This window comes from Staurois parvus, unplaced genomic scaffold, assembly GCF_062004578.1.
Source record: "Staurois parvus isolate SC_StPar_1 unplaced genomic scaffold, SC_StPar_1.0 ptg000719l, whole genome shotgun sequence".
Taxonomy (NCBI): domain Eukaryota; kingdom Metazoa; phylum Chordata; class Amphibia; order Anura; family Ranidae; genus Staurois; species Staurois parvus.
In genome coordinates this window covers 12403272-12423340 of record NW_028318515.1, presented here as the reverse complement: position 1 = coordinate 12423340, position 20069 = coordinate 12403272, and the positions used below count along the sequence as shown (strand labels likewise).

At 41.6% G+C, this 20069-nt stretch overlaps 1 protein-coding gene across 2 annotated transcripts in view; it reads right to left on the bottom strand.

Annotated features, from left to right (window-relative positions):
• Positions 1 to 20069, bottom strand: part of ADGRD1 (adhesion G protein-coupled receptor D1) — an 827296-nt gene that overhangs the window by 21147 nt on the left and 786080 nt on the right. For both annotated transcript variants that reach the window (XM_089653751.1, XM_089653752.1), the window contains 2 exons: positions 11122 to 11248; positions 10712 to 10753 (listed from right to left, as the gene is read on the bottom strand). In XM_089653751.1, the coding sequence (XP_089509877.1) occupies positions 10712 to 10753; positions 11122 to 11248 (169 nt within the window). The remainder of the gene's footprint in view (positions 1 to 10711; positions 10754 to 11121; positions 11249 to 20069) is intronic.

Genomic DNA, 20069 nt, shown 5'->3' with positions numbered 1-20069 from the left:
GACAGAGGGCTTGGTAGGTTGGTGTAAGCAAAATAGACTGGAGCTAAATATGAAAAGGACTAAGGAAGTAATAAAATACTTTATGAAGAAAGTGCTGGTTGGCATTGGTAGGGTGGAGGTAGTTTCTTAGAAACAAATCTTACAGAGGAGATCATGATAATTGGATGCATCCTACCTAGAGGTTAGATCACACCAATAGGTATATATCCTGAGGAAGCTGACAAGGGGCAATGTTGCTAAACAAGTCTTCCTCAGCTTCTGCAGGGCTATCATAGACAGCGTGTTCTCTTACCACATTACACTCTAGCAAGGGTTGTGCATCAGCTAAGATGTAAAAGCCTTACTGAGGTTGGTATAAATGAGGCTTAAAATTATCACAGGACCTACCTAGAATGGAAGAACTGTGGAGAAAGGAGATGTCTTTGGTAGTTGAAGGGTTAGTTACCACCTGAGTAATTTTTTGTTTAAACTTCTCTTTTTGTTTTTTATTGTTTAGCCTCCTGTATCACCAGGCTTCAAAATGTTTTCAACTTTTCAACTCTGGCGTGGATGGGGGACTATAGAGAGGACTCGAGGACTATAAGTAAAGAGAAGGGCAACCAAACTGACAAGAGGCATGGAGGAGCTCAGCTATGAGGAAAGATTAGAGGAACTGAATGTATTCTCTCTTGAGAAAAGGAGATTAAGGGGGGATATGATTACCATGTATAAATACATCAGAGGTTCATATAGTGACCTTGGTGTAGAGTTATTCAAACTGAGGTCATCACAGAGGACAAGGGAGCAAGAAAGGAAAACAAATTTAATCTCCAAAGACGGAACGGTTTCTTCACAGTAAGAGCTGTGAAAATGTGGAATAGACTCCCTCAAGAGTTGGTTCTGGCCAGCTCAGTGGATTGCTATAAAAATGGCCTGAATTCCTTCTTGGATACACAGAATATAACTGGTTACTAACATCTATAGGTAAAGTTGATTCAGGGAATATCCGATTGCCTCACAGGAGATCAGGAAGGAATCTTTTCCCCTGCAGTAGCAAATTGGATCATGCTTTGCTGGGTATATTGCCTTCCTCTGGATCATCTGTGGGTGTAGGATTATAACTTTGTTTTGTTTTATGATTGAACTTCTGTATTTTTTCAGCCAGACTAACTATGTAACAATCCATAGACTTCTATAAACTGGCAGGTGTCAGCGGACCCGCCAGTATCCAATCCGATCCTGTACGCCAAAAAGAGATGGATGGGAATCCGTTCCTCATCCGTCCAGTGGATCGGAACGGATGACAGTTGGGTGGAAATGGACAAACAGTCCATTTCCATCTGACCGTCCCATAGAAGTCAGCGGGCTGTGTCTGCTCTGCAGCAGTGGAGCAGACACAGACCTGTCATCCGCCTGCTCATCTGTCATCCGCCTGCTCAGCGTGGATCAGAGGAGATATCTCCTGCTGAGCAGGCGGATTTGCTGATGGGTCCGTCCCGTCTGAAAGGGGTCTTAGCGTTGGAAAGAGCAACGTGACCAACTGGTTAAAAAGGGGAAGGAACTGGGCTAATGACATATACACACATATACACACAATCAATGCTCTTTGCCTGACTTGTAAACTAGTAAACAGCTTTATCAATCTACATCAAATACATTTTCTTTGGGAAAGGCAAAAGACTGACATCTACATTAATCTAGCACTGTAATCTCCAAAGTAATCTAATCTGATTTTTTATGCTAGCACTGTAAAAAATTGAGTATTAATGTAAATGTCATATGTTTGCAGTAAAGATTGAAGCGCTAGATGAAGAATTGATAGAAGAATAGGTAAAAAGCAATGATATTTCTCCACTTGCAAAAGCTAATGATATGCAAACATTTTTTTAGGTAGCCAGAGGCTACATTGGAGTTGTTCAACCTATCTGGCTGCTTTGCACACTATGTCTTAGGTGTGAAAATGTTCCAGTGCCATAAAATGAAGATATAAATCTCACTGCTATTTATGACAGCCAAGTTTCAAGAGTAATGAAGATTTTATAAATTAATGTGACATTGAAAGTATGAAACAGTTTGCATGTCTATTCATTTCATCACATAGGCATTACAAGGGCATTGTTAGTTTCCTGTGGGCATGAGTTAACATTGAGAAATACACTTCACTGGCAAATTAATTCATCCCTGTGATGCCTGCCTGGATTAGGATCTACAGATCCACTTTTTTATCTATTGTTTTGTATGTTTTTTGATACACAGTGGGGTTGATTTAGTAAAACTGGAGATTGCAAAATCTGGTGCAGCTCTGCGTACAAACCAATCAGCAGTTTTTTTTGTCAGAGCTTAATTGAACAAGCTGAAGTTAGTAGCTGATTGGCTAACATTTACAGCTGCACCAGATTTTGCACTCTCCAGTCTTAGTAAATCTTCCCCAATGTGTGGTTTCCCCAAAAGATCTGATCCATTACACAAGAAATATGATTAATTTATAATCTATATATGATTGATTCTAATCTATATGACTGTTAGTCCTGTATTTTAATAGGAAATGGGCAAAAAATATGCCTCTGCTCTCAATACACCAGCCTAAGTAATGAAGATGCTCTTCTATACTTCTGCTGTATAGAAATGTGGGCAAATATTTTACAATATATTTATTGGTTTTTAAAAAGAAGAATGCAGAGTTTCAGAGCTATTATGTATTCAACATTAGAGCAGTATTAAACCCATTTATTATATAACAGCTAACCAATTTTTAGATGTGATGGCTGAATTAGTTTCTTTATTTAGGCTTTCCTTCTATTTTACATCTGGTGATTCTGCCAGTAAGTCTGTTTTCAGAAGCACAAGCTCTCCAGCAGAATGTTTCAGTATACATGGATGAGACAATCCATTTACCAATGGCAGGAGTGATTAAAATGATCAACTTTTATTTATTTACTCTATATAAAACCTTTATCTCCTAAATCTTGATTATAAAGTGTGAGCTGGAGTTTGGCTTCAATTTGTTATTGTACTTAAATCTGCTGGTATATGTAACACTACCCTCCCCCCAGGACTGACAATGCTGCTGTCTGCTGTGCTTGCTGCACTCATTTATTTAGAGTTGTGTTTCACTAACACAGGAGGTGTGTTACTGGGCAGGTGAAAACAGAGGGAAAAAAGACAAAGAAAAAAAAACTAATGCAACCACTACATCTAATTAATGGTAATCTGCAATATACACTCACTGGCCACTTTATTAAGTACACCTTTTCAATTGCTAGGTAACACAAATTGCTAATCAACCAATCACATGGAAGCAATTTAGGCATCTAGACATGGTGAAGACGACTTGCTGAAGTTCAAACTGAGCATCATAATGGGGAAGAAAAGGGATTTAAGTGACTTTGAAAGTGGCATGGTTGCTGGTGCCAGACAGGCTGGTCTGAGCATTTCAAAAGCTGCTGATCTACTGGGATTTTCACAAATAACTATCTCTAGGGTTTAGAGAGAATGGTCCGGAAAAGAGAAAATATCTAGTGAGCGGCAATTGTGTGGACAAAAATGCCTTGTTGATGTCAGAGGTCAGAAGAGAATGGGCAGACTGGTTCAAGATGACAGAAAGGCAACAATAACACAAATATCCACTCATTACAACCATGGTATGCAGAATACCATCTCTGAACATACAACACGTTGAAACTTGAAGCAGATGGGCTACAGCCTCAGAAGACCACAGCGTGTGCCACTCCTGTCAGCTAAGAACAGGAAACAGAGGCTACAATACACACAGGCTCACTAAAATTGGACAATAGAAGATTGGAAAAATGTTACCTGGTCTGATGAGTCTCGATTCCCCTAGTGATGGTTGTGCGTGAAATTTCCAGTAGATCAGCACTTTTTAAATACTCAGACCATCCCATCTGGTGCCATCAACCTTGCCATGGTCAAAGTCACTTAAATCCCCTTTCTTCCCTATTCTGGTGCTCAGTTTGAACTCCAGCAAGTTGTATTCACCATGTCTAGATGCCGAAATGCTTTGAGTAGCCGAAATGTGATTGGCTGATTAGCAATTTGTGTTACCAAGCAATTGAACAGGTGTACCTAGTAAAGTGGTCTGTGAGTGTATTACATTTTTTAGTTTTGGGTTTAATACTGCTTTAAATTTCCAGGCATAACTTTTGCATTCTTTGAAATAAAAGTGGGCTACCAAGCCCTTAAAAAATAGTTCTTGTCTGCCGTGGACTCACCAAAACAATGCATTTTCCACCTAAGAGCTAACTACCCCATGTCACATAAGGTGGAGGATAACGTGTGCAAACTGATGGCAGAATCTAGGTCTTCGCTGCAATGTGAGTCCACAGCAGACAGGAACTATTTTCTAAGGGCTTGGTAGCCCACATTTATTTAAAAGAAGGCAAAAGTTCACAAATGAATGATTTTCCACAGAGGTGATTTTCTCCAACCTGAATAGAAAATCCATACACTGGAAAATGCCAAGCCACTTCACTTGCAATACCTCTCCTCAGGGGCGGACTGACAACTCATGGGCCCCCGGGCAATAAGGGATAATGGGGCCCCTATGTCCTTGCCCACATTCAAAAAAGCCTATAAAAAAGGTACTAGGGGCATTTCATGGGGCCCCCTACTGACCCAGGGCCCTCGGGCAGTGCCCGAGTGCTCGAATGGTCAGTCCGCCCCTGCCTCTCCTGGATACTTGACTCTCTAGCCTTTAGACACAGCACCTTGCTGTAAGACCCACCTCTGGCCTATGGATTGGGGTTTTTCTGACACCCCGATAGCAGCCAACCTGATTCCTGGAACTGAGACCTCTCTTGGCTTCCGGCTGGGTCCTCTGACCCCTCAATGCGACCTTCAGTCTCCCCCACTGGGAGCAGTCTCCAACTGGTATCCCTGAGCTATTCTCAGACCTGAGTTATATAACCTCACAGCTGTGTACTCCAGATTGCAGGTGTCTAGCAAAACCCAGACACAGGATTGAATGTTCTGATCCAGAGGTGCAGATACCAGAGAGCCCACACATACCTGTGCCACAAGTCCCTGGTCAAACTGGGTGCAACTTGGCATGCGATTTGCGTGCTATGTGACTTGCAAATCGCATGCCAAATCACACCCTATTGTCCATAATTACAGCGGTCATATCGGTGCGGTTCCGACTTGGTCTACTTTTAGTGCGATTTGCATAGACATCTGTGTCAGATGTCACCTCAAATCGGCATGACATCTGACTTTGAAATTGTGCGACTTCACTGTAAATTTCAAAGTGGGGATCGGTGTGACCGGGGGACAGTGTGCTTGCCTCTTAAAAAATCTGTCATACACTGCCTAATCACACAGTGGCATGGCCTTGCATGGCTACGGTGTCTAAATAAACATCACAACTTTTTTTATTGAATTTTGCCTTTTTTCAGAAGTTGTTTTCACATGTGAATGCCTGGTATTTCTGTTGTGAATTGGCATTGCATATTTCAAATCACTGCTAATTGTTAATTTTGATCATATTAGGAGGACATAGGACAATAAACCACCTTGCCTAATAGATATAGGTAATTTGCATACAAACCCACATTTTTACATCTCTTTCTGGGTAGCAGAGGTAATGGACAGCATAGAGCATTTCAGAACCAGCCTGGTGTGCTGAAGGGAATTCACTTGTGCAGATACGTAGCTTCACTGTGAAACATTATGGTGCATGAATCAGGTGTCACACTAACCTCCAAATCTATCCAGTGTAAGGTTTTCCTCTCCAGCATAGGCCTACTTGCATTTCTTAGTTCTGTCTAGAGTACTGACATTTCAGCCAGTTGGTGGGTGCTACCTTAAAGAGCTAGGTCACACCTGTTTGAGTGACTCTTGCTACATCTAGCCTAGGCCACGGGTGCATCCTTCATGCCTACCTGTGACTTACTGTATGCATCTCCCAGTGACTCCTGTGTCTCCATTGACTCCCTTCTCTACTGTGTCTCCATTGACCCTAGAATCTCCAGTGACACATACACTCCTGTGTCTCTAGTGATCCCAGTGTGCAGTGACCCCAGTACTCCCATGCACTCAAGTGACACCAGTATCTTCATTACAAACATCTTTGCCTTTCCTGAATACCATTGTCTCTAATGATGTTCTTTCCACGGACCCTGAATAAGTTGTTATCCCTAACTAGCCCTTGCCAGTCTCAAAGCTACACAATGCTATCATGGATTCACTAACTACTATTCAAACCAAGTCTAAAATATACAACTGAAAGGTTGTCTGTTATGTCCCAATTAAAGTAGGTATGTGTCTCCATATTAATTCTGGGCACTTTTAAGGAACTTAACAAAATAAATATTTATGTCTGTACCAAAGGTAAAATACAAAATGAATACTGAAAGAATATTGAACATCATGATATACACTCACCAGCTACTTTATTAGGTACACCTTGCTAGTACTGGGTTGGACCCCCTTTGGCCTTCAAAACTGCCTTAATTCTTCCTGGCATAGATTCAACAAGGTTTTGGAAACATTCCTCAGAGATTTTGGTCCATATTGACATGAGTTGCTGTTGTCTTTCTATCATCTCGAACCAGTCTGCCCATTCTTTTTTGACCCCTGACATCAACAAGGCATTTTTGTCCACAAAACTGCCACTCACTGGATAGATTTTCTTTTGCGGACCCTTCTCTGTAAACTCTAGAGATGGTTGTGTGTGAAAATCCCAGCAGATCAGCAGTTTTTGAAATACTCAGACCAGACCATCTGGCACCAACAACCATGTCATGTTCAAAGACCCTTAAATCCTCTTTCTTCCTCATTCTGATGATCAGTTTGAACTTCAGAAAGTTGGCTTCACCACGTCTAGATGCCTAAATGCATTGAGTTGCTGCCATGTGATTGGCTGATTAGCAATTTGTGTAACCAAGCAATTGAACAGGTGTACCTAATAAAGTGGCTGATGAGAGTATTTTATCTAGTTTAGAAGACTGCTGTGTTTAATTATGAAAGCATTTTATCAGCTTTATTACAACATACCATAGCTGCACTAATATTTTTGCATCCGTCTTAGAGCTTTTTTTATTTTTTCGCCTGAAAAAATTAAAGTAGAACTATAGCCTACCAATAAAAAAGATGTGCTGCAGCACCTAATTATAGGCACATCTGCACTTTCAGTTTTCTCTTAGTCCCCAAGCAAAGTCCCACAAATGTCTGTTGAGCTTGCCTGTGAGATCCACCTAATGCAGTTTCCTGTGATGGTGCGGGAACAATGTAGCATTGCTCCCGAATTTAGAGCAACGTTGAAACTTTCAAGTCGGCTAAGCTTGCTTGCTCAACAGTAGGTTGAAAAGATGTTGCAAGGGGGCGTACCTTTCTGCATTGTTACTGCTGGCTCACAAGTTTGTAGCTGGTTAATCAGCACCTGGCTACACCTAATCCTACCAACTTCTTTCTGAATTGACAGCATTGCCTCTGTTGCTGAAACCCTCCCACTGTGAGCTGCAGTGTTTGAGAGATAGAGCATGTGAAACAAATAATTTGGCTCAGTCAGTGCAGCTAAAGCTTTTTGACAAGCTGGCAAAAAAGGGGCTTGTTCATTGCCTCAAAACAATGTATATAATTAAAAGAAGTGCAAAAACATGCTCACAAAAGCCAAATGGCTATAGGTATTATAAAGTGGATAAAATACCAGTGCCTACATCAGCCCAAGATGCAGATGTCCTGTATGAAGGCCTGGGCCTTATCTTGCAGCAAACAAAATAGCTGACCTGTTTTAAGGGATATGCTGTCTTCCTCAAAGTCTCTAGGCTTGTTGCAGAGTGGGGCCCAGGTCTCCACATGGAATATCTGAATCTTAGTCTGATGTTAGCACTGAGATTTTTCTCACTTTATAGTGCAGTAAGCCATTTGGTTTTTGTAATTTCTGCAAGATCACAGTACATTTACAGCGGGTGGGCAGCACGTGCAAGCTGGATCACATACATGTACGTAATACGTCCAAGGGGGCACAGGGTGTCCATCAGACACAGCGGATTGCAGCTCCCAGTACTTCGGCGCTTTGCGCACCCATGAGATCATGTGATCGCTATATTATCACATGATCCCAATGTCATCCATGCTGTTATGAATTAATTTTCATTCTAAACAGCTGTGATAGCTGTGGGCCAATAATAATCACACAATAATAATCATAGCACATAATAATCACAGTTGTTCAGCAATCAAAGTGTAAAGAAAAAATAAAATCCCTGACTCACCCCCCCACACTTAAAGTAGTACAGTGTCACTATGGTGACATTGAACTACTCTGATAAAGGTATTTTTAAAAAATAGTAAAAAAATTATACCAAAATGTTAAAAAAAATTTATTTTTTAAATGTTAGCACATTAAATAAAAAAAAAAATTACATTTATGTTTTTAACATGCTGTCACCAGTCAGTATCCCTGATAACTGCCATGCCAGTCATATCATGACACTGTATTGTAGTGGGCGGCACAGTGGCTAAATGGTTAGCACTTCTGCCTGGCAGTACTAGGGTTGTTGGTTCAAATCACAGCTACAGCATGTTGCATGTTTTCCCTGTGCCTGCGTGGGTTTCCTCCCACACTCCAAAGAGCTGCTGGTAGGTTAGTTGGATCCTGTTTAAATTGGCCCTAGTATGTGTATGTATGAATGTAAGTTAGGGACCATAGATTGTACACCCCTTGAGGTTTAGGGACTGATGTGAATGTACAATATATATGTAAAGCACTGCATAAATTGACAGCACTATATAAATACCATAAATACAATTATAATGCACTGGTGACAGTATGTAAAAAAAAAATTAATTTCTTAATTTTCCCCCCAAAAATGCTAAAAAAATATAACTTCAAAAAACTTGCCATAACTCTAAATAAATACTTAATGACTGTCTACTTTCCAAAAAAGGTCTTTTGGGGGGGTGACGGAAGCGTAGGCAGGACAGAACACACAAAGAAGATGTAGGGACACTCAGCACAGCTCCCACACAGCTTTCTAGGGACAACATCAGGCTCACGGGGACTCAACGGGACTTTGGCTATGGGGCCTGGCCTCAGCACAGCTCCCACACAGCTTTCTAGGGACAACATCAGCCTCACGGGGACTCAACGGGACTTTGGCTGTGGGGCCTGGCCTCGGCACAGCTCCCACACAGCTTTCTAGGGACAACATCAGCCTCACGGGGACTCAAGAGGACTTTGGCTGTGGGGCCTGGCCTCGGCACAGCTCCCACACAGCTTTCTAGGGACAACATCAGCCTCACGGGGACTCAGCGGGTAGCGATGGCTCAAGCACTCAGGGGGACAGTCCAGGTAGCTATATTCCAGGCACGCCACGGGGCAGTTCAAACAAGGGTAGTCTGAGCGCACAATAGGAGTAGTTCATGACAAGGGTGGTCTAAGTGAACAATAGGGGCAGTTCAGGACAAGGGTAGTCTGAGCGCACAATAGGGGTAGTTCATGACAAGGGTGGTCTGAGCGCACAATAGGGGCAGTTCATGACAAGGGTGGTCTGAGCGCACAATAGGGGCAGTTCATGACACAAGTGGTCTGGGCACACAATAGGGGCAGTCCAGGGCACTCCGCAACATGCGGCTTATAGGGACACTCACAGTAGGCGGCTTGCAGACACTCAGCAGCAGGCGGCTTGTAGGGACACTCCCAGTGGTCAGCTTCCAGGGACACTCAGCAATGGACAGTGGCCCTCACAGCAGTCAGCTTTCCAGGGACAGCAGCGGTCAGCAAACCGAGATCCTCACAGCGGCCAGCTTTCCAGGGACAGCAGCGGTCAGCAGACAGGGGAGACTTCCCAGGTACCCAGCGACCAGCTGACAGGGGCGGCTTCCCAGGGACCCAGTGATCAGCAGTCAGGGGTGGCTTCCCAGGGACCCAGCGATCAACAGACAGGGGTGGCTTCCCAGGGACCCAGCAATCAGCCAGTAGGGACACAGCAGGATTCAGCAGGTAGAGACACAGCAGGCTTGCAGGGGCTCGGCAGGGTCTTGGCTGTGGGTCCTGGCCTCAGCACAGACCCTGAACAGCACCCTGTCCCGAGCAGGAACGAGCACACACACACAGACAGCTTCCAGGGACACTCCCAGCCCTGGAGTATTGGGAGAGTGGCAGCGGGTAATGGTTTTGACCTTTGGAGGGGGGGGGCTCCTGCAGAGTGCTCAGCGGGGATGGCTGTGGAGGCCCGGTTCCCACCTGGACCTCCCACGACAGCAGTGGTAGCAGGCCAAGAGAGAGCAGCCGGACAGCACAGGAGGAAGAGACTGGCTGGCTCCCACGCCGGGCCTTTAAACCACTCAGGATGCTTCCGGGTTGCCCCAGCATGGCCAGCCCAGCGCCGCATTGCCGGGGCAACGAGGCACGCCCCCTTGAGTCAGGCCACGCTCTCATGAGCGCGGCCTTTGTCACTGGTGGGTGCAGATCGCGGGACGCCCCTGTGCCCGGCTGCGTCCGCTGGGGTGCGCAGAGACATTTTGGAAGTCTGCCGCTGGGGTCTCCTGGCGGGGGGTCACAGCCCCTCCGTCTAGATTCCCGGATGAGCTGTGATCCTCGCCGCAGGGGTCCCCTCCCCCCATCCTGCACAGCCTGGCTTCAGAGGCTGTGTGCAGGTTGAGAGGACGCGGCAAGGGGGGAGGAGGGGGGAGGGTGAATAAGTTATAAAGTTCAATTTTAAATACAATACCAATGTTGGTTGCTTCTTAACTTATTTTATGGGTAACTTACCTCGGAATTAAGAAGGCAGTGGAAAAGAAATATGAAAAATCCCTTAAAGAAGAGAACAGAAGTCATTAGGAAGTGTATATATTCTACAGATAACTACATAACTGCATTACATCATCTAAGCTGTTAACATAATTCTATTTTGTATATATTAGAAGGAAGAAGGGTTTCCTCTACACAAAGTTATTCTCAATGCTATGCCATATGTCTAATGCTGTTACACTTAAATCCCAAGCAATAATTGCAATTAGCATAAAAATTTTGTTTTGTGACACTAATCATGCTGATCTAATATAGAGACTATGAAAGAGTCTGAACATATCCCTTAATCCCTAAAGTATTTAAGTAATAACACCTGATTTAGCTAACACTGTCTATTGTTTTATGAGCTAATATGTTAACATTTTGCATACCTGTAAAGAATTGAAAACAGCAAACATATACTGGAATACTATAGACTGTTCATTTACAGCAAGAACCCCAAAGATCCAAGAGCTTCCAAGAATAGGGAGAAGAACAGCAACTGCTTTGGCTGTCAATCTAGAATACAGAAAAAAAGAAAACCTAAGTGATTATCATAGTTAATTATATTTTAATGGTTAAATTAAATCCATTACATTTCAAGCCCCACAAACATTTGTAAAGAATAAGTAAGGATTCTGGTTTTGGACTAGAGTAACATCAGATGTGTACAAGCTTCATTATGTCAAAAACTAGACATAGAGACACAGTCTACAGCACTCCATCAAAATGTGATTGTTACAAAATAAAACTGTAAAGCACATCTTGACATTACCAAGAAGTTGACACTGGTACCAAATCAAAACTGTTGTGCTATTTAAAACACGCCACTGGCTGTGTCTTCCTCAATGACTGTGTTCATTCACTGTTGACATTTATGACTAGACACCATCGATGTGGGACCGACAGTACATCACCTTGGAGTCAGCTTTTTATGGAACGGAATCAGTTCTGAAATATTAAACTTTTTCCAGAGCTCATGTTTACCAACTAAACACTGATACATACCTAAAATAATCCAATAAGCAAAAATAAGTGACTACCCAAACATATTATAACCTATGTAAAAAATATCAAATATAGTATAAATAAAGTCCCATACACCTAAAGTCCAAAAAAAGTCCAAAATCTTTAAAAGTGATCTCTTAATTTATCTTTATCCCCGGATTGGATTGGTGACACGTTCCAAATAATCTTCCGGTACCTCGGGGCACGTGACGTTGTGACGCATTGACGCTTTCCGGAAGTGCCGGGACGGCCATCTTGGATTCGGGAACACGCGGTAGTTCCTACCCCTAAGACTCCTATGGTTACCTGGCTCTCTCGGCAGTAAGACTAAGAGGCTGTTAACAGCCACCACGAAGGAGTGGGCTCTACATATGGGACGTTCCTAGTGTATGGAAGCTGTACTCGTCTAACCTAAAGTGTAGTTGCTACAATAAAATTTGTTATATTTTTATATATACGCTGATCCCTGGTCTATTTATGAGGTCTGTGGAAAAGGCAGGAGACGTTATCTGATCCATGTGTGGAGACAGTTTCATCTTTAAATATGGACTCTATGCTGACTTTATCTTGAAAGGGGGTAATTATGCACTCCATCTATTGTGTGCAGTGAAGTGGTTTACTTTAATCATACCCTGAGGATTTCACGATTGCTGTGACACTTTTAGTGTTCTTTTTGCATGTTACACGTGTGGCACATAATATACATATTTTGTTTAGGGTAACACACTATGTTGAGTTTTTTGTTTTTTTGAGGTACCGGAAGATTATTTGGAACGTGTCACCAATCCAATCCGGGGATAAAGATAAATTAAGAGATCACTTTTAAAGATTTTGGACTTTTTTTGGACTTTAGGTGTATGGGACTTTATTTATACTATATTTGATATTTTTTACATAGGTTATAATATGTTTGGGTAGTCACTTATTTTTGCTTATTGGATTATTTTGTTTGTACTTCAGGGGAAGGACTGTTAAGCAATTTCAGGGTTGGTAGAGGAAGAAAGTGCTATTTTTGACTGACTGATACATACCTACATTAGAAACTGCATGAAGAATGATAACAAATACAGTTGAGCAGGATTAATTTGATTCGTTAAAGAAAAATGAATGTTGGTTTAAAAAAATACCTTTTCTGTTTGAATAAAAAAAAATGTTGCGCTGATCCCCCCTTTTCTACTACCTAGTAGTATTATGTATATGTTCATTAGTAAACAATAGGGGTGAGCCTAAGGTTTGGGTTGGGCATGGGTCTGTAGTGAAACCAACTCTTTGGCAGTTTTGGAAAACCTATGTGGTTGCTCACATCTACAGTATAGCATCCAGTTACCAATAATGCACTTTCTGGCCATTGAACTGTGGTCATGGGGCTTAGAAGGATCAATAAATAGGATTATTTATTGTGATACATTGCTGTGAATTGCAATGTGGTGGGCTACATATTAGTGTGTACCCTCCGGTGTTCACAATGCATAAAAGCAACAGCTCTTTTAAGGCCTTTTGTGCAGCTGCTATTACCCAACCCCCACCCCTTTTGCAGAATTTTTTGTATTTTATTGGGGATTTTTTTCTTCTCTATTATTTTATGTTTGTTTTTTTACTTTCAGCTTGAAAAAAAGTGTTGTGGTTTAGTGTCTTAGAATTAATGTTTAGTGTTTTAGGTAGGTATATTTTATTGCAATGTACATTTTCTAGGGTTTTTTTATGTCAGCATCAGCAGTCTGAACATATGACTGGCACAGGCAAACCTACTCGGTCAGTCACCAGTTCTCTGCTCTGCCCTTCCCCTGCAGCACTCACTGGAGCGCTAGGCTGTGAAGGGGCTCAGGCTCTCAGCAGATCACTGGGAGGCTAAGTCAGCATCTCTCCATGGCCTGGACCAGTTGAATGATGCCAGCCACTAGTGGACTTTAGTCCACTGTTGGCTAAATATAGGTCACAGGAGGGCAGAACTGAGTGCACTCCTGTGACCCACAGGAGAAGTAGGACAAAAAGGGCTTTGGCCCTAAATCTCCTTTAAATACTCTCCAGTGAATGTACAATATTTGCTACTATTGCCTTAAAAATAACACACTCTAATTATTAATTTATGTTTTAAAAAAAACCTTGTTTCTCCCTTTACGTAGCAGCTTAATCAAACTGTTTACATACTCTCCAGCCACTGTACTATATTGTATATCTGACAACTGTCTTTAAAATAATAAACTCTCACTTTTATTTTAGAATAAACATTGCCTTGTCTCTAGAACATGTAGTTGTGGTTTAGAGTGTATTTGTGCACTATGTTTTAGCATTTTGATAAACTTTTGAAGACAATACAGAGTGGTACTACAAAAAAAGAAGCTCACAAACCATACTATGAAACAGCTTTGGTATTGACCAATTGTTACAGAGTTGAGAGTTTTAGCTTTATTTTTTACAATACAGAGTGGTACTACAAAAAATGAAGCTCACAAACTATACTATGAAACAAATTTGGTATTGACCAATTGTTACAGAGTTGATGGTTTTAGCTTTATTTTTTAAGACCACACATTCCTACAGCTTGTGATCTGTTGAGACTGCGTTCAATGAGTTGTATTGAATTAGATTTATTTAACCCAAAAAATATTGTAATAATTAAAAAAATGTAATACACATTCAAAATATGTTATGCCAGAATATGGTGTTGCTTACATTGTATGTAAGGATTGTACTGTTTTGTAACACCACATACAGCTCCCAAATATGTCATTTAAAGAATTTGTGTTTTTCCCAAGTATCTCTCAAAGCTGCTTAGACTGTATCTGCATTTAGATGTGTCACAAAAAGTATAGAAAAGTGTAAAAATATACTGTATAGGTTAAGGGAATCTTTGGTACACTTTTATCTTCTTAGGATGAAAAAAGGAATATATTGTAGCAAAATTCCGAGCATCCCTATACATGCTGCTGTATTTCTCTCAGTCTGTAAATTATTTGCACCAAAAAAAAATGGCCTGAGTTTATTAAGACATTGAGTTTTTTATACTTAGATCAGCTTCCATTATTCATTTTATGATCAAAGTAGAGAGAAAGTAAATAAAACAAGAAAAGAAACATCACTGTATTACTGGTGAGACTAAAGGAGAAAGTTTATAATGCCATAAAGAAAGCAGCCCTGCTAAGTCAATACTTCCTGTTATTTCTGCTTTCCAATTTCTGCCTCTCTCCAGACATTCTGTCAGTCCTGAGGAGCTGGGCAAGATTGATCGTACTAAAAGAAATTAGCCCAAGCAGCCATTACTCTTGGAAAGCAAATTGTATTGCTTTTCAAAACATTCCCATAAGTCACATTGGAGATTCAGTGATGATATGGGTAAGTTATATATACATGCCAGGTCTAACCTCAACTGTACAACTCCTCAGACTTTCTGACATGCAAGAAGATTTGGCATTAAACAAAAAAACTTGAAAACACTTTAAAGTTTTACTCCATTCCGATCCAATATGTACGTTTTTAATGTATTGCTGACTAAGGGACACCAAAAAGAAGGAGTTCAGCATAATGATAGTAATAAAACCTTTGTGATATTGATGTTTAAAATGTCAATAACACCATAAATCAGATATTTTGTCTCAATATACCGTACATTAATTTTTTTCCCATTTTATACAAGCAGCTTAATAACCTCTAATTCATAGTAAATATATTTTTTTAACAGGTATTTATAAACTCTAACAGTGTAATATCAGTTAAATTTTTTTTGTTATGGATGGAAAAGGATAAATTAGTTTTGTTTGTTGTTTTATTGACATTTGTGTTCTCATTGGTGAGATACCACTCACTTCTTACCTTGGATACAAGTTGTCACTAGAACAAGATGTAAGAGGAAATCATACAAAGGGATCCAGAGAGCAATAATCTGACAGAGGCAGTGATAATAATTAGACATAGGTAGAGCTAATTTATTAGTGAGACCTAGAGTACAGTGGCATCACTAAGGTTGGTGTCACCTGGTGCAGAAAAGCATGGTGTCACCCCCCGCATTGGTGCAGCTCTCCCTCCCTAGCTTAGTAATGCAACGTCTGACTGGTGGGAGAAAATTCTGAATAGCACAGCTCCATAAGGACACGATCAAATAATTCCACTAATTGTAGTAAATATCCAAACTGTACATTAATTCCTAGAAAAGCATACGAGATTGCTCGAAAACAGGGCTTCTTGCACAAGTGCTTCTGTAGAATAAATTCCAAGTGGACAGGGTGCCATAGCATGTCTGCACCGTGTGTGTGTCTCTATTAATATATGTACTGTATACCACAAACTCTCATGCAGAATGAGAAATGTGCACATTTCTCATGAACATTGAGACTGATGCACATTATCTCTCACTGGATGTATAGTTAATCTTGCTGTTGATGTCAAGCAGCAGGTTCCAACCATTTGATCTGTTATATTACCACATGTGGGGTTGGATCAAACCTTTTTCTTAGATATCAAATATGTATACCTTCATGATAGCGATTTCTGACCACAACATGTGTTGTGCAAATGACCCTGTTTTGGAGCTATTACAAGCATTTCTAGGAATCAGTATACAGTTTGGGCATTTTTTGCACTAAGTGGAATTGTTTGATTTAGAGAATTTATGTACATCTAGGCTATCCAGGGGGTTGATTGCATTGCAGTGTATGTTGAGACTAATTCCCTATTTACTTTGCAGTGTAGGTTGAGACTAATTCCCTATTTACTTACCTTGTCCTCCATTTTGCTCTCTCACAGTATGCAACCTAGCACATGCAAAAAACCAGCCTGGGAGTGATCATTTCACAGGCTTGTCACCCAAGTCCCACCCAATCAAACTCAAGCTTCGCAGGCTCCCCCACTCAGGGGATGATAGAGTGAGTCAGTCCCCAATGAGAGCACCTGCGCTGCTGGAGGAGGAGGTAGGGGGAGGTGGATCTCTGTCCTTGGCAATCAATGTTTTTGCCCACCTGGCAGCACACCCAAGTTCCTCACTGAGTTCCCTGATGTGACACAGTGTGCACCAGGCACCCACAGCAATGCTGTCCATGATCTGCCTTGGACAAGGTATTGTCGAGACACCTTTTCCCAGTAAAATCAGGACAGCTGGCAACTATGGATGTTGTCACTTCTTTGGCAGGTGTTGCCTGGGTGCGATCCGCACCCCCCCCCCCCCCATCGCACTCCCATGGTGACACCACTGCCAGAGAAGAGAAAATGGACAGAGGGTTGGCATAACAAAGCAAGGAAATGAAAACATGTTATATAATGTTAATTCAGTGTAGAAAGGATGTAGGCCTTACCTGAATAGAGGCTGAAGGTCAGATGGGCAAGGTGGAGTTTGTGTAAGGAATGCTAGGTAAAGTAGGTAAAGTTTAGGCAAAGAAGAAGTTTCCCCACCCACCCCATATTGATGGGGACAAAGATCTCTTCCCCACAACCCTGGCCTGGTAACCCTGCCCCAAGGGTGCAAAGGTGACTTATCAGTATCTGAAAGCCACTTAACAAGATCCTGGCATCCCCTATGTGAATGAGAATGGGGCACACAGTACTCATTCACCAAGAAAGTCAAGTAAAATAAACACAACACAGTTTTTGACAAGCACTTTATTTAAAAAATAAAGTCCCCTGATGTACATCCATCGTCCAGTTATGTTGGCCCAAGTCAAGCATGATGAATGATGGCTGCGAGAAAAAAAACCCAGGCCCCACTGAACCCAACCACTCTCGTCACTTGCCAGCGCCTAATCACAGGTCTGTTTCTCCCTGCCACTGAAGTGAACAAAGAGGCAGGGACACAGCACCAAGTGATGACACTGGCTTACTCCATTCCCTTCTGAGGTAACTGAAAATATATGGATATGTCAATGACATGAAAACGTAGCAGGTTCCCCCCGGCAAAGTACCCCTCATTAAGGGCATGTGGCCTGGTATGGTTTTGGGGGGGCGCATGTTCACCCCCCCTTTTCTGGCCTGCCACGCCACATGTGCAGTTAAGGTTCTGATGTGGATTTTGGGGGGGACCTCACGCCAATCCATATCAGACCCAAAGGGCCTATTATGGATTGGGGGAGATCTGCACGCCATTTATTTATTTATTTATTTTTTTGTCCGCTCTTTAGTTTATATTCTGTTGTCAGTGGGGAATCCCACTGACTGCAGGGATAAATCATTGTTTTAAGGACGCCGGTGGGCAAATGTAAAAACAGATGTAAATTGATTTAAACTAAACTGAACGGAACTGAGCACTGATGTAACAACTAATGTAAACTGAATAAATTCTTGCTCTGTCATTCTCACCCTCTCTCGTTGTAACCGGACCCCCCTTCCACCCTCCTGGTTGCATGACCATACCCCCTCACTCCCAGGAGTATCCAGACACTGGCCCAGACTCTCCCACGGCTAGACAGCCAGGTGATATCACTGACAACGCTTGTTGTCTCTCACCACATCTGATGCAATACCTGAATACTGCACACTGAGGCAGTAAACTTCTTTACTGAAAAAGGTAAAGTAAAAATACAGTCATTTCAGGTCTTGAATGCCAACACAGTTAACCATAGGATCCTTTATCCAAGCAAATGTAACAAGTCTCTATGGAGCTGGCGGTGTATCTAATGTTCCCATCTCCAGGGGAGCCCCCTTCAGAGGGAGGAAAGATTAAAGTCTCTGTCCCTTTTGTGATGCTCTCCTTCATGACTTCTCTTCCCTAAGCCAGTAGGTAACTCTTCTTCTAAACTCCTCCCACCATATATAAGGGGATCCTGCCCAAAAGAAAGTGAACACACCCTCTTTCCTGGAAGGATTTAAGAGAACTACAATCTTAAGTGGGTCACCTAACAGATCCACCCTCAATCTACCTATAAAATGTTCACGTTGAGTCCAGAATCATGGACAAAAGAAGGAGGAAGTGATGTAGGCAGGTGCTGCTATAGGGAGGAAGCGGTATGTAGCTATCAGCTACCATGAGGCTTAGATTTCGGTATTCTTTGATCTGCCAACAGCAATTTTATTTCTGGCTATCATGGGTTACTATTTGCACCACTAACTTTAGGGGATCAAAGTGATCATACAGATCAAGCTGGCTTGAAATGTTATTCATTCCCCTTTCTCTAGCTTTACCCTTCCACCATTTTTCATAGCCTATAAGGCCAGCCTAATATAATGTGTTTTCGCATAAATCCCCACAGGCCTGTTCTACCCTGAGTTCTGTGAGTCTAATGTATCCTGTCTGCTGCAGAACAATATCAATGGCAAAAGAATGCCAATAAAAAAATAAAAAAAAAGATTTATGTAAAATGATATTCATCTGGGAGAATACTCTGGTATTGCCAATAGACACAAATTAAGAACTAAATGATTTAAGTCCATCCTTGTACGTTCTCGGAGCTATCACAGCACTTTTTCCTCAGGAACATAAAGTCATTAGGAAGCCTGGTAAATGCCCTGAGATTACACTTTTGTCCTGTGGCCAGATATAATGACTCTTTTCTGACTTGTCTCATTCTTGGCTCTTCATTCTTAATGGACAGATAGAAAGATGGCTGAGTCAGCCTTTGCCAGGACACAAATAAGTCTGACTTAGTATTCCTTTCCAAATGTCACTGTGTTACTGTACAGAGTCTATAAATCATTGCTTGTTCAGAAAGCAGCCCACTTTCCTCCTCCACGCATGCTGCCTGTGCTGTCTGATGATTTGGGATTATTAGTGACATTTCATGAGCAGGATGTAAAACGAACATGAAAAATGAACATAGCTCAAGAGCCTTGTTATGCCCCCTCTTCTACAGCTATGTACAGTCATTGCTGCATTAGAAAAAGCACAAAGCTGTTTCTATGACAGAGGTTGACAGAAGCCTGGGTAAAAACATGATTCTATCACTATCAAGCAAGAAGAAACAGAAGTGTTCTGATATCATGTTTGGCAACCACTCAATCTAGCAATTTAAACCCAACTCCTCGCAAATCTATTAGGCTCAATCAAAACTAAAAATGGCCTTTATATTATATAAGCAGATGTGGTTTGAGCACTCATGGGCAGAAATGGAAGTCTTTTTGACTTAGTTTTTATTAAGTCTGCCAGATCTACCAAGTTACATTGTCATGTCAGGTCATGTCACTTTATGAGACCAAGACCGGCCTATTTCCTTGTACATAAAAATCTCCCTACACTTCTGAGAATTTTCTGGGTATTGGTGATTTTTTTCCAGGAAGAGCTGCATGGCCATGGTTTACTCTAAAAGCAAACAACATTTCATTGGAAGATAGAGAAACTATAATTGAAAAGTTAAATACTAGTTTTAAAACATATGTATGTAAACTGTTTTACCTGCCAATTTGTATTTAAATT